The 16,162-nt window shown below is 43.5% G+C and overlaps 1 protein-coding gene across 2 annotated transcripts in view; it reads right to left on the minus strand.

The window, feature by feature from the left end:
* osbp2b (oxysterol binding protein 2b) overlaps nt 1–14,705 on the minus strand; it is a 55,877-nt gene extending 41,172 nt beyond the window's left edge. For both annotated transcript variants that reach the window (XM_074637958.1, XM_074637956.1), the window contains exons 1-2: nt 14,107–14,705; nt 5,058–5,266 (exon numbers count right to left, since the gene is read on the minus strand). In XM_074637958.1, coding sequence (XP_074494059.1) covers nt 5,058–5,266; nt 14,107–14,282 — 385 coding nt within the window. In that variant the 5' untranslated portion in view covers nt 14,283–14,705. The remainder of the gene's footprint in view (nt 1–5,057; nt 5,267–14,106) is intronic.
* Nucleotides 14,706–16,162: the final 1,457 nt, after the last annotated feature.

A 16,162-nucleotide genomic window follows, 5' to 3' on the forward strand; every position in this document is an offset into this window, starting at 1 on the left:
TAAATATCTGTAGTAACCGAACCCCACCAAGTAAATCATGTGACTACCAGTTTACTCACACACCTAACCACAGTCAGTTCAAGTGAAACGTCACCCAAGCACTGACTGACTGAATGCTGATGCAGATCAATGCACTGAACTCAAGATGCACATCAGCTTGCATGCTGGGCACATCAGGGTCAGGTGCAGGAAGAGAGCCTCTACTATGGATCTGTAGCTGCTGCTGTTACTGCCTACCTCAGCTGTATCCCAGAGAAACCACTAACTGGATGACTGATTCCAGCATTTATGAATTTCTCAATTCTTCCACCATCTTCCCAGTTCCCACTAAAATTCACCATCCAAGCAAATTTTCACTGTGTGTTTAGATTGAAATAGGAGCGCATGACAGGCTCGCAAATTCAAGCCACCACTGATTCAATGGGCTGTGAGCTCACTTTCACAAGCAGCGCAAGAAACCAGGCAGGAAAACCCATGAGAGAGGTCATGCTGAAGTGAAGGGAAACACTGCCACCTGCTGGACGTTTGCCCCAGACTACAAGCTCTTAGAAATCCAATCTTAACCTAAATTAGAACAAGATGCACACATCTGAAGGACAGGCAATTTACAAGAGGAGGCTTTTAAATGGAAAGGCTGCAGATGTGACACTGGTGCAAATGAGAAATTCAAGTAATTGATTCAGGGTTCAGGTCAGTTGTACATAGAAAATAATCTCATGGCTCACAGACAAAGAGAGACTTCAGATTCGAGTTGAAACAGGAGACTTACGGTGTATAATTGGATTTGAGATTTTAAAACCAGCTTCTCAGGCTAAGATGAAAAGATAAAATCAGAGATGGTAAGGAAACAACAAGCCACATGAAGGATATCAAGTTATAACTTTGGCCGCTATCTACACACATGATGCTCCCCCCTGGGTTTACACTGTCTCTGCTGAGGAGATCGATAGGAGCTCTTTGTTCCACTGACAGAGAGGGGAGGGCAGGATAATAAATGTCACTGATCCATGTTTGTCTAACACCGTGAACACAGAGAGAGATGCTCTGAAAGAGCCTGATGGTAAAATCATCATCATATATAGTCATTCACTGTAGTATATGAAGCATTACTCAGTTGCATTAACAGATTTTCTACTTGACTCGCACAGTGTCCATTTTCTCACATTCTCTTAAATCCTCCTCCCACAGATAGATTAGCTGTGAAAGGAAATGTTAGAAAAACACAAAAACACACACGCACGTATTCTTTCTTTAAGCTTTGAAGCAGTTACTGAATCAAAGCTTTGACAAAATACAATTTACTGCTTCATAAAATACAAGTCTAATGCATGGCAGGCAATTATCAGGCACTGATCCAATAATTAATACCGATTTAAAGTTGTGTATTTTAAACAAAGTATTTAAGAGGATCTGAATGACAGTGTTAAAATCTACGGCGTGCATTGAAGGCAACCTGTTGTGGCGAATGGCAGCAGACTGACTCTACAGTATCTTAGATACGCAGTAGCAGTGTGTCTTGGTGTGTTTTCATCCATTTAAATGTCAACAGCTAAGAATGGTGGGATGAAAAGCATCAGCATCTGCTATTGAATCATATTTGGTCTGAGAACAGGTTGCCTGACATCAGAACTGTATCGCTACATTTCAAACAGATACTGTATATATTTACTTTAAAAAAAGCATTCGTGGTTTGATGGATCCTGAAACTGGATCCTGGAATGGGCTCAGGAGGGAACACTGGTGTGAAATTAAAAATTAAAAAAGTGTGCATGTTTTATATTTCTGTATATTCTGTGCCAGATGAACTGCTTGTAAAGTGAAAGGTTTGTTCAACATCATAGGTTAGGTAAACAAAGCAAGCAATGGATTAAGAGGGGGCAGTATAGCTGGACATCAGCATAGTGTAGCTGAACTACACCATGCTGCAGAAAATATGTGTACACACACACACGCACACGCACACAATCAGACACAAATCAAATATGTGGGTAGTTCAATAGCCTAACCTTTTCAAAGTACAAATATATCAGCATTGCTCTCCTGCTTACTGGAAATGGTGAGCTTAAAAGCACTCACATTCTCCCACAGTCTATATTTAGTGATCTGCCTTTCAAATGGAGGCCAGAGGAATATATAGCCCGTCTCTGTAGACGCTGTCTGCAAAACACTGGGGCAGAGAGGCTTTGGGATGATTCCAGGGTAAAAAGTGAAGAAAAACAGTCCTCCCAGGCTTTTCCCACAGCCTTTGACCTGCAACACCTAATACAACCATAGAAGAAGGAGAGAGAGAGAGAGCTCTGTTGTCAGGCTGAATGGAAGCCCAGTTTTCACGGTACCATTAGCATTCTCCGGCTTGTTTTTCAACTCGACTGAGCAGACGGCGCTGCCCTCTCCTGGCTCACACTGGAACCTGAATTACATTAAAGAAGGAGGGCGTGAGCTGAGACACCAGCTGTGCTGAATATCAAATGCCAGGGGACGCCGGAAAATCAAACACATCCAAATATCTAGGCTGAACCGGTGCTGTGACCCCACCTGCACTCAAGATCTGTGAAGAGGATGTTTGTCAGCTCTTTCAAAGACAGACGATAAGGAAGGCAGCAGGCCCAGACGGCGTGTCTCCATCCTGTCTGAAAGTCTGTGCTGACCAGCTGGCCCCCATCTTCACACAGATCTTCAACAGATCACTGGAGCTGTGTGAGCTGTCTCCTCCTGCTTGAAACGCTCCACCAACATCCCGGTCCCCAAGAAACCCTCCATCACAGGATTAAATAATAACATAACAAGGTGGAGGTCATGCAGGTCTGACTTGCCGATCAATGAGTAAAGCTGAATGGAAACATAAACTTAGGTAACCTGTGAATTGTCAGCATGTAAACAACAAATCTGAGGGGTGTATTATGAAGCGAGATTAGTGGGTTTGCAAGGTAAGCATTTAGTAAAATGTAATTTACACAGCACTTTTCAAAACCCATGTTACAAAGTGCTTCACATCTGAATATTTAAACTAAACCACAAGCAAAATCGTTAAAGAGGAAGAACAAATTGGGGCAAGGAAAGATTAAAGCTAGAATAAATAAATACTACCAAATATATAGTGGAGGACCAATACTCATTAAATAAAAACTTCATTCAAAGGATAACGTCTGTATTTTTCAACCTGGACCTGGATTCTTCCATGTTTTTGTATTTAACCGACTAATAGCGGCAACAATTTCTGAAATTGGTCCAGTATTGAGGGAGAGCGCTGTAGACGGCAGCTGCTCACAGGCTGCAATGTAATCATATTAGGGCAATTTGGCATCAATTTACGTCCACTAAGAGTGCTTGTTTTTGCCATGACAGTCTCCGTTAGTTATTATAAGTGTCTGACCTTATGGAAAGAGTCTTGCTCAAGGAGAAGTCTCATTCTGAAATCTGGACACAATAACAAACAGACCGGATCAAGCAAAAGGTAAGAAAAATGTTTTATTTCTCTGTAGGGTCCTTTCCATAATGTTGTCAGACACTTATAATAACAATCTCAGTCTTTTGTCAGTGACAAAAACAAGCACTTTTAGTCAACGTAACCACACCTACGCTGCTCATTTGCACTTGCAGTTTGTGTAGCGGCTGTCGGTTACAGCGTTATCCCTCAATACTGGACACATTTTACAAAATTGTTGTCCTCATTAGTCACTTAGACAAAAAAACATGGGAAAACAGGGTCCAGGTTGAAAATCACCGAAGTTACCCTTTAAAGGAGAAGTGTGTAAGATCTGGCGGTATCTATCGGTGAGGTTGCAGATTGCAACCAACCAAAGCTCCTGTGTGCCAAGTGTGTAGAAAAACTACGGTGGTCGATGTTGTGGTATCTCTGGTGAGGACAGTGTCATTGAATCATTAAAACATCTCTATTTAACCCTAATTGAAATGCTGACTTATTATGTGGAAATCGCCTGAAACAAACTGTTCAGGAAAACCTATGAAAAGGTCTTCTTTAGCTGTTTTTTGAGCTCTACCTGCTCCTGATGGAAATGTCTGGCTCTGTAGCGGCTCAATGCTCCACTATGTTCACCAGCTGGTTGCTAACTGTGTCTGTCTGCCGTTTAGTGCTAACTGGCAGTGTACAGTGGGTTTATCAGAGCTTTTTCACTGAAAACACCTGCCTGCTTCGGCCGCTATGAGAGCGGTGAGTGAACCAAAACTGTTCAGTTGCAGGTCGGTAAGCAATGAGCTGAAACTCACTATAAAGCTCAGTAAAACCAATGGGAGCTGCAGGTTTGGGTGATCATATTCTGTAGGTTCATCACTACGCATCGGCATGGGAAGTGGGGTGCTGAAGCACACCCTGTTTTTCTCTGTAGGCCTATTGTTAAACTGCAATGGAAATTCAAAATATATATTATTAAAATATGTTTTATCCTCGCTCTACCCGCTGGGTTTTCCCTTCCATTGCAGCACATTTTTTGCGCTTCGTAGAAATGATGTGGAGAGCATCTGGACGAGCCAATGCACGGGACGGCGGACGGGGGAGGGGGGACGGGGGAAGAACGGGGGTTATGTAATTTATCGATACATAGTTCATGTCCTGCAAAAGCAGTACATAATATCGCCGATAAGAGCAGAGCACATCATCTAGCAGTCATTAGACTGCCGGTGTGGAACTGGCTGTTTACTAATGCGCCATGTTACGCACTGATAAAACCATGTTCAGTTTTCTGTATCTGCTCTTTTGATTTACAGTATATGATTTTACAATTAAAAGTTCAGACGAAGGCTGTAATATGTGTAAATAGTAAAATAATTATTCAACAACAGAGGGCGTTATCTAGTCTGAATTCACCTCTCACCTTGGATCTTGGCACTATCAAAGTAAATCACAAGATAAACACACTCCTGTATGTTTAGCCAAGACTGTATCAGCCCAGCCTTTATTTATCAAGGTCAAATTCTGACAATTAATGTCTTGCATCAGTGCCTCATGGGTGTGATATACTCTTACAGCTTGCACTTAGACTATACTGTTATAGCTTAAATGTTCCATATAGGTAACTGCTCTCTGCAGCTGCCCTTACCAGACTGATCGTTCATCATGCGGATGGCTTTAGCTTTGGCCAACTCCAGCGCCGTGACCCATCTCTGCCGCTCCACTTCTGTGCTAGCCTTCAGGTGGTACGTCCGACCGCCACTGCTCAGGACAATATTGCAGGCGTCCTCTGTGTCGATGTGTGCCGTGGCCAAGTTGATTGTTCCTCGGCACGTATGGGCCATCTCTGCCTGCGTCCTGCAACAAAATACCAAGAAACAGAGAAAGAGAAAAACAAGAAAGAGATGAAGACACTAGTCTAAGACTTTTTTATCACTTTAGAGTATTGTAGGTAGGATAGTACAATTGGCATTCCTATGGGCAATAAGCACAAGCAGGGAGGCAAGGAGGGACAGAGAAATGCCACAGATTATATAAGGATTCACTTTGAAAGCCAAGCAACAGTGGAAGTACCTGGTTATTTCACTAAACACACGCCTTCTCTGTATAGTAGGACTGCACAATTAATCAATTTGATCCAAATCGCAATACGGCCTACTGCAATGTTCAAATCGCAGGATGAGGAGGAAATCTCAATATTTGTTAAAAGTGAAATGTGTGTCAAAATACCATTTTCAATTAAATATTGTGGTGCTGCAGAGATGTCATAGCCTACACATCATATTCTACAGACTTAAGAAAACATCTTTGTTTGGCACAGATCCCCGCAAAAATCACACCATAATCATTTTCATATTTTTCAATGAAAATGAGAATAATGATTTTAAAATGATCATACCTTCTAATATCGCAAATCATGTTGCAATTGCAATATCAGTCAAAAATACTCACAATTAGATTGTTTTCAAAATTGTGCAGCCCTACTGTGTAGCACATTCATAAAACATAAACCAGTATCAGCTAATGTTAAACAAATTGGATAGTTTGAACTTCTAATTCACTCAGCGTGGCCTGCCTGCCCTGCTGTGAGTGTGAATTGTGGGTATTCTGTGCAGCCTCCCCTAAGACCAACTGTTGCACAGTCAGTGGGCCACAGTAGTCTAGATAACAAGGCCATTGTCTGCCTCCAAGCCTCGGTAGCGAACAAAACCAAACAATGAATAACAGCGTGAACAAAGAGAGAACAGAGTGTGAGAGGTGGTAAAAAAAAAAGAGAGAGCGAGATAGCAGGGACGAGAGAGAGCCAAAGCAGCAGAGCAAGAGATTAGAACAAAGAGCAAGGGCAAGAGAGTGTTGTACGTATACTGTATGCACTGTGCAAGTCTAAGCCAAATGTATAGACTGTATGTATGTTTCCAAAAACATCTTCCAATAAAACCACTGCAGCAAAAATGTTTATAGAGTGCTGCAGGGATGACGCATTTTTGTAGGCCATCCCGGAAATTAGAATCGCTCTGGTTCTCTCGACAAAAAAACAATGTCATTTTTCCATTGGGTTTTGGAGTATTACAGAAAATAAACTCTGTGGCAAACAAAAATGTATGATGCTTACACGTTTTGTTCCGTAAGATAATTTTCACAAATGAACACCACTTTATGATTTTTGAAGCGTAAATGCAATCGGCAGAAGTAAAAAGCTAACATTAGGCTATAAACGAACTACACCACGGTCGCATGAGTGTGAGAATACACAACGAGGCTGTAAAGGAGGAGGAGTCGGCGTGATGACGTTTAGTAGTCTCATTTAACCATTTGTTAGCAACCGCCTTTTTTAAGACACATAAAAGCTTCACGAGTGGGATATTTACTGATGTATTTTATGTTGTAGAACAAAACGTTAAAATCTCTTAAGCATCTTATTTCAGGCATCTAACTAAAAACCCATTCAAAAAAACAATTGATTTCCAGACGAGGGAACCAGAAGTGCTAAAATGCTAACTCATTTCCGGGTTTTAGGACTCTTTCCTGCACCACTCTATATATTATATATCATCCAAAACAGAAAAATACTGTAGAATTTATTAAGAAGTATAATTATGAGACACTTATTCTACATTATGTGTATTTTAAATATGGTTCTTGTTAGAACAGAGTTACCACAACTAATATGATTAACTGAAAAAAAGAAAATTTAACAGAAACATTAAAAAATGTGTGCTGGCTGCCGGTCGTTGTGCCACAGTCAGACAAGCTTAGCTGCAGAACAGGGGGTGGAACATCATGTCCTTCAGAGAGCTGAGTGTATGTAGGTCTTCACTCCAGCCACAGACAGCTGATTTTGCTGATTAACACCCTCGACCAGAGAGCAGCAACTAATCAGCGAAAATCACATGCTGTGGTGGTTGTTTCAAATTAAACAACACACATCCTCAACCCTCAGAGTCACATGGTTGCCCATCCTAGAAACAGCCACTTTGAAGCATGCAGCCATGCAGTCATGTGGATGCATCTGTATTTGTCTGTGGGTGCTGACATCCATTCATCCGTCTTGAGCCCTCACTGCCACGAGCAGCTGCCTCTCAGCAGCACTAAACTCTAAGCCAGATCCAGTCGAGGTTGACACTGACAAGGTGGCTGCCGCCTTATTAAGTCAGAGGTTGAAGTGCATTTGTAAGTTCTGCCAGGCAGTGATTTCCCTCACGCTGCTTATAGTGGCTGAAGTCGAATCTTGTTATAATGCCAACCCAGAACAAACACTTCAGTGTACCGCTCTTCTGGCGGCGCTCGGTGCACATCAGTTGTGCAGATGAGACCGCAATGGGGCCATGCGAAGCCGTGCGGAGGGCGGACAGGGACCCTCAACAGCCCAGTTTCCAGCCTCACCCAGCTGCAGAATCCTGGCTGTAAGTGGGTCAACAAACGGAGCGTGCTGCTGATGAGTAAGATGAGATCCGCACTGATCGCTTCGGCCCTGTGGGAAGGCGAGGCCATGCAGAGGCCATAAAATATACAGTCAAGGAAACTAGAAAAGCTGGGGAGGAGAGACTACAGGGGCATTAATGCACTAGTAGGGGAGAGGGCGAAGGTGTGAGCATGAGAGAGGGTCCTGCATGTTGCGCTGAGCCGGGAGAGAATTGCAGTGCTTTACCTGTCAGTCCCCTGTGCACATATCCTCATAAAACACAAATCCACCGATCTGGAGCATGTAATGACAGAACAAGAACCGGTGAACAACACAGAACAGACGGCCACAAGCATGAGGAGACATGCACACAGACAGGCAGAGGAAATAGGACACAGTACCCAGAGCATGAGAATGTAGATAGGTTTTGTTGTGGCTGGGGGCTGAAATATCACAAGACATGGAGGGAGAGAGCCAGAGAAACGCTGGGGAACGTGTCGTGCTGAAGACAGAAAGGAAACATAAGACAAGAAAACCAAAGCAATGATACTGCAACATGGACAGCATGACATGACCTGCTGAAAGCCTTAAACAATGAGATGGTGAGAATGCGGCCGGACTCCCTGCTCTCTTTAACGTCACTCTGCTGCTCTCACCTTTACAGAAAAAATACCACCTGGACAGGCCGCACACAGAGACACTTTTACACACACACACACACACAATATGGCCTCGTGCTAAGACCAACCAAGAGCCCATTAACAAGATTAGATCACAACATCCAGATCTCGTGCTCCAGCCACTCTGCTGATGTGCCAGGCTAACAGGGTTCAGGCGAGACTCTACCCTCCAGCTGGGCCCAAGGTTGGCTGGCTCAGCACTCTCCCACCACACCTCCCCTGAACCCAGGAGCTGAGTGTGCCAGCAGTAACACAATAACCTGCCTCTCCAAAGGAGCACGAATGGTGCCGAACCCCCACAGAGCACTGGTACTATCTAGTTACTATCCTGCTGCTGAGAAGGAAACGCGGCAGGCCTACTCTACAATGAAAGTCAAGGCTGGATTCACTGATATGGCAGCTCCTACAGCACTCAAAGCTTTAATGCCCAAGCCGGATTTACTTTAAGAGGTGAGTAAGTAGTGCTGAGAGTATTAATACTGGGATGAAAAGTCAATTAAGAAATTAAAAACGAAAGCAGTTCCGTGCGAGAGGGAGGAAGAAGATCTTGTCACATGTACTGGTGAGAACGGCTCCCTGAGGCTCTTTCGGTTGATTTAAACTAAAAAAGACGAGACACAAGGCTGACACGGTATAAAAGACAGCCAGCCTTGCAGTGTCAGAGCCAAAAGTAATCAATAACAAGTGCAATGTTGAATCTCTGTAAAACTCATTACACTTTAACAGGCGTAAGTGCTGAGTGTGTCGGTCCGCTCACAGAGCCAAAGCATCAATTATGGTCCTCCACTGTCCTTTGGCTTCTCAGCTACAAGTTAGAGAACTAAGCCTTTGCTTGAACACCAGCAGGACTTAGGAATGAAAGTGATCTCTCTGGTTATTGGCTAGGCTTCTAATTGGCAGTCTGTCACTATTGATTTATCAGAAATACAAACTGGCCTTTTAAAAAAGGGCAAACAAATACTGAACACAGCAAATCAAACAACTGGTCGATGCATGTTGGGCTACATCTGATGTGACACACACAATATTAAGTGTAAGAGCTGCAACTGTAAAGTTAAAGCTGCAGTGGGTAGAATTGGAACAAATGTGATTAAAAAAAGTTATTTTTATAAAACGGTCACTATAACCCGACAGTAGTGCATGAGACAGGTAATCTGAAAAAAATCATGTGCCTCGGTGTCCTCCGGTGCTCCTAATTGCATCTGCAAGATTTCACAGACCGGAGGAAAACAACCAATCAGAGCCGAGCTGGAGCCTTGCCGTCTCTGAGAAGCTGTCAATCACTCGCAAACTCCGATCAAATAGTCAAACTAGGCAGTGCTGAACAAATATGAATCCATATTCTGTTACTATAATGCCTATTTCTCGCCTCACATGTTTTCAGAAACATCTTGTAGTGCACGGTTTAGCTGTAAAATGAGAACGTTTATTACCCGGCAGCCATGTTGAGATCAGTTAAGGAAATACCTAGCACCGCCCACCAGCCGGAGCAAGCTTTCTCATTTTACAGCTAAACAGAGTGATTGACAGCTGCCTCCCGTTGAATGAACAGCCAATAGGAACGCTCTCTGTCTGAAATGACCTGTGATTGGCCAAAGTCTCCCGTCACAGGCTAGATTTTTTAAAGCCTGTAAACAGAGCCATGAGGACAAGCAGAAGTCTAGTTTTCTCTCAGAGCACTTGAATTACAATATGCTGAAAGGTTATTATGGAATTTTGCCCAATGATGCCAAAAACTTTCTGCCTACTGCAGGTTTAAGTGTTATTAAAGGCTATCTAAAACCGCCACATTTCTCTCTGTATTCGTCTCATTATTGTAGGACAAGAATTCTGCAGAGCACAATAATGACTTGACATACAAAGAAGACAGTTTAATTAACATGTTGTCACGTTAGTCTGACTGTTTCCCTTTCACTTCCCTCACAATAGAAGCGCAGACAGTCAGCCAGAGGAGGCACACAAAGCCTGGAGTCAGACACACACAATGTGGTCTGCCAGGAAGACATCAGCGGAGGGGACAACCCGTGCGCTTCACTGCCTCCGTGCTCGGATGACGAAGGGCTTCCTTTACTTCAGGGACAACAGTCACCTTACAACATAATGGACTATTAATGGAGGGTAGAGGCAACAGGCGTCTTTCCTTTCACCACGAGCTCAGGCAGGAGTAGGGCTTTGGCTACCATACCTCTGTGTCAAATAGCACCGCTGACAACAAAAGACAATAGGGCGTTTTGGCAAGACTGTAGCATGGGATGAAATGGGCTAGTAGAGAATGTACTCCATCCAATCTGAAAATACATATTTTTAAAGATGGAATTTACTGTTGTAGCTGCAGGGAAGCATCACGGGTCAAAAGTTTGCCTTGCAGTCAGAGGATCAAAACACAAACCCCCATACTGACAAGAATTCACTTTGCCTTTAAACAATGCAGTGCTTCATAGCCGATTTAGCTCTCTAACCTCCCAGTAAAAGATGACATTTGAAAAGACAATTATCCTTGAGGAATCAGCTTAGTGCTACATTAATTATTTATGTTACTGCAAGCAATTACAGTTTGCATTAAAACATTAAGCTAGAAGTTTTTTTTAATCATATCTGATTTGTGAAGGCACTTAAACTTTACAGTCACATCTTTGACAAATAGCACCGTTAGCAGAGGGAGGTTAACTCCAGTGGGGGCACCTTCATACTGCTGTGAACCATTTAATTGGGACAACCGGGTCAGACAGGGTGAACAACTGTTGCAATGAATACTTTATCTCTCCTTTTATGGGGACAATCCATGCATGTACACAGGTGGTTCCGGGATTTCTGGTGTGGCATCTTTAATTGCTTCATATCTATCTCATAGTGCAAAAGGTCCAAATGTTCATGAATTGATATTCTGGGCAATTAAGACACGTTGGCACTAAACACAATGGGAGTCAATATTAAATAAGTGCACCAAGGGCAGTGTGACCTAGAAGGTGATACAGTGAAGTATTTGAATGTTGACAAAAGCAGTAAAGTTTAAAGCAGGCAAGATGGTTGATCATGCAAAAGCCCAGCAATGAAGGCAATGAAAGAGTAGGCCTACCAAGCCCTTGTGTGAGAAAATAATGACAACCCAGAGGCTGGCTCAGGCAAAAGCTCTGAAAATGCTAGAAAGTGGACCTTAAAGTTGAGACTAGTTTGTCAAACATAATGTTCCCAAGGTCAAGGCTGAACTTCCTCAGACTAGACCAGGGGTCAGCAACCTTTACTATCAAAAGAGCCATTTTAGGCAAAAAAGAAAAACAAAAAATCTGTCTGGAGCCCCAAAACATTTGATTATTGTGATGAAGGTAAAACAGCCTATAGTCTAGTATATAGTATATAAGTATAATGCAGTGAGGGACCAAGTGCAAATGTATGACGGAGTATTAGGGCCACATTGAGGGAAAACAAATCTGAGATTTCATGATAAAGTCATAATATTATGAGAATAAAGTCGTAATGTTATGAGAATAAAATCTTAATGTTATGAGAATAAAGTCATAACTTTACGAGAAAAAAAGTTACATTACGAGAATAAAGTCATAACTTTACGAGAAAAAAAGGAAAATAACACGTAAAATTACTACTTTATAATATTATGACTTTATTCTCATAATACTGCGACTTTTACTCTCATTAAATTACGAATTCTCCAAATATTATGACATTATTCTCCAAATCTCAGATTTATTTTTTTTCCCTCAATGTGGCCCTAATACTCCTTCGTACCGTCGTACCATAGACCTACAACAATAATAAATAAAAATGAAAATGTAAACAAAAAACAGTTATTCATTTCCACACATTTTTTTAAAAATCCACAAGGAGCCACTGGAGAGGAGCTAAAGAGCCACCAGGTTGCTGACCCCTGACCTTGACCTTGTGACAGTTAAATCACCTGCTAGTTAGGTTGTATCTACATTAGGCAGACAATTAATAAGTTGTTGTTGAGGAAAACTGAGTTTGGATCAGCCATAATACAGTACAGTGTGTACTGTAACTGAATGTGCTGACAGAAGGACTAAATATTTGTCATGCTTTATGGTGCCTTTATTGTGTCTCTCTACACCACCCACACCTGTGGACACGTGACTGCCTTTACAAGAAGCACCTGAGCCACAGGTGTTAGACTATAAGCTATTGTATAGCTAACGTTAGCTCACAGCTAACAACTGCGTGATTAGAATGAAGACAGAATGATGTTGCTATAGCAACCACCTACAGTGATCATACTGAGTACCGTTAGTTAATGAATGAATGAAAACACGAGACGTTCATAAGAAACACACTCTGAAACAGAAACAAAGAAAACTAACTAACTGTAGCTACATTTATGACACTTTGAGGAGTTACACGACCTGCTGCTGTTGCTGCTGCTGCTGCTGTGTGTGTCTATATGTGTTGGCGTCTTTCTGCAACATACAGTCATCCAAAGTAAAAAAAGCTTTAAGCTGAGGCTGAGGCTAGCCAGCTGAGGCTGAGGCTAGCTTTAAGCTGAGGCTGAGGCTAGCCAGCTGAGGCTGAGGCTAGCTTTAAGCTGAGGCTGAGGCTAGCTTTAAGCTGAGGCTGAGGCTAGCTTTAAGCTGCGGCTGAGGCTAGCCAGCTGAGGCTGAGGCTAGCTTTAAGATGAGGCTGTGGCTAGCCAGCTGAGGCTGAGGCTAGCTTTAAGCTGAGGCTGAGGCTAGCCTTAAGCTGAGGCTGTGGCTAGCTTTAAACTGAGGCTGAGGCTAGCCATCTGAGGCTGAGGCTAGCTTTAAGCTGAGGCTGCGGCTAGCTTTAAACTGAGGCTGAGGCTAGCCGGCTGAGGCTGAGGCTAGTCAGCTGAGGCTGAGGCTAGCTTTAAACTGAGGCTGAGGCTAGCCGGCTGAGGCTGAGGCTAGTCAGCTGAGGCTGAGGCTAGCTTTAAACTGAGGCTGAGGCTAGCTTTAAGCTGAGGCTGAGGCTAGCTTTAAACTGAGGCTGAGGCTAGCCAGCTGAGGCTGAGGCTAGCTTTAAGCTGAGGCTGAGGCTAGCCAGCTGAGGCTGAGGCTAGCCAGCTGAGGCTGAGGCTAGCATTAAGCTGAGGCTAGCCAGCTGAGGCTGAGGCTAGCATTAAGCTGAGGCTGAGGCTAGCCAGCTGAGGCTAGCTTTAAGCTGAGGCTAGCTTTAAACTGAGGCTGAGGCTAGCCAGCTGAGGCTGAGGCTAGCTTTAAGCTGAGGCTAGCCAGCTGAGGCTGAGGCTAGCATTAAGCTAAGGCTAGCCAGCTGAGGCTGAGGCTAGCATTAAGCTGAGGCTAGCCAGCTGAGGCTGAGGCTAGCTTTAAGCTGAGGCTAGCCAGCTGAGGCTGAGGCTAGCTTTAAACTGAGGCTGAGGCTAGCCAGCTGAGGCTGAGGCTAGCTTTAAGCTGAGGCTGAGGCTAGCCGGCTGAGGCTGAGGCTAGCATTAAACTGAGGCTGAGGCTAGCTTTAAGCTGAGGCTAGCCAGCAGCTGATGCTAGCATTAGCCTGATGCTAGCTGCCAGCTGATGATGATGATGATGATGATGCTGATGAGGAACCAGCTGGTTGTTTACTTTGAGTAAATACGTGTCTGTCTACGTCGCGTCTTCGACAACATTTACCTGTAGTATGACAGCAGGCCGTTGCTGAGGACGAACCACCGCCGCTGGTACCCCTTCAGATAGTTGGTCCATTTAAAGAGCCAGCCTTTGTAGGTATCCGACCCCGGACCCGGAGTCGCCGTGGTCGCCGCCGAGGCAGCGGAGGCGGACGCTGAGCCCTTCCCCTGCTCGCTCATCCTCCGCTCTGCTCCACGCCGAGGGATGCAGGATGAACACGGGAACAGCAGCGGGGACAGGGACGCTGCTACCCCCACCGGGACTAACGGGGACTACCGGGGCGTCGGCACTGACCGTGAGCTCGACGGAGGAGGGTCCGGTCTAGAGGAGAGACACACCACCGTTGAACCCTCTTTCACATGACGCTGGATGGACACCAGAGGAAGAAGTGATGCCAAGAGACACTGTGCTGATGCAGACTGCAGAGGAGCCAGAGCACAGAGCTGCACTGGATAGACAGGAAACACCTCACATGGACTCCATATAATCTGATGATAAGGCTGTCACCAAATCCACAATTACTTCCATGACGACAGTGCCAAATGGTAATAATTTTAGGAGGGAGGCTTGCTGCTGCTGACCTGGATATTCATGATGATGTGGGTTATAATGGAGATGGCCGCTCTATTAATACAAGTCTATGATTCAGACCTGAACCACGTGATGTTGTTATCTAAACATTCCTGAACATTTGACATGTGGTTTGGCTGCTGGTTTCACACCAGGATACTTATCAGGTGAGTGCAGACGTAGTAGGTGATAACAGTGCATAGTAATGATAAGCTTCTGGTACAATTTCACTTGTGAAGAAGTTCATCTTATCATAAGGACATTTTTAATTCAGTCGAATTTGGGGTCACACTATGAAGTATATAATCAAAAAACTGGAAACTGACCCCCCTGGTGCCCCAAATGCCCCATGCCTGTTGATTGAGTTTTGGTAGTTAGTTCTGTAGCCTATTACTTAATCAACATGCATGGGGCATTTGGGGCACCAAATCCCCCAAATGCCCCTTTTCATTGGTCTTTTTCCCATGATGGGTCTTTTTTGGCTCTTGTATTATAGTTCAGAGCCAGCCAGGAGACCTCTATTGTATCTCTGGTTTTCAAGCTTCATGTCTTTTGCTGCTGTTCTCTGTCCAATAGAAGCAGAAATAGGGTGCTGAATTAAAATATATCACCACAAGCACACTATCTATTTATTCTATTTTAGCTTCTATCCTAGCTTTTATTTTTAGCTTGTTTTTATTTTCTAATCTTTAATGTTTTTATGTTTTTATAACTGTTTTAATTATGTCTTAATGTTCTTTTGCACTTTGTCGCAATGTTCTTGAATGTTTATGTAAAGCACTTTGAATTGCCCTGTTGTTGAAATGTGCTATACAAATAAAGCTGCCTTGCCTTGCCTTGCCTATCTACCATTGTCACGCTGTCACAAACGTGTAATTGTACGGCTATTGATTGATTTTTAGTAGTTAGTTCTGTAGCTTATTACTTAATCTTAACACTCGATTCTATGTTAAAATTGGCTAAGAACATCATTATTCCAGTTTATATTGTGCTCGCATGGTGCATATTCCCCAAATAAAATTGTGTTTAATCAACATTACCACAAACTGACTGACACTTGCATACTTAAGCAGGCATTTGGAGGCGACAGGGTACACGCACAATGCACAGGGCCGTAGATAGGGGGTAGGGGGATCAATAATGGCCCAATAACACATTGTTTGGGTTAATGTGGCCATGTTACTCACAGGAGAAGTGGGGGGAGATGATCCAAATAACTATCAGCCAACCATCAATCAGGCTACACATGCAGTACAGTGCCATGGACAATGCTGAGATAATTACTCCATTAATTTATTCCTTTGCTTATACAGTAGGCTATATTATTGACTATCATCATTATCACTCTGCCACCTTAAAAATGAAAGTAGATTAGTTATTACACTGGAAAGATCACCAGATGATCATCTAGTGTTGTTGAGTGCAATCGACAATACATTTTAAACAAAAATCGAATAACTGGGATGTGTTCAGTGTGCGATGCCTCTGA

This window comes from Sebastes fasciatus, chromosome 6 (genome assembly GCF_043250625.1).
Source record: "Sebastes fasciatus isolate fSebFas1 chromosome 6, fSebFas1.pri, whole genome shotgun sequence".
In the NCBI taxonomy this organism is placed as follows: Eukaryota; Metazoa; Chordata; class Actinopteri; order Perciformes; family Sebastidae; genus Sebastes; species Sebastes fasciatus.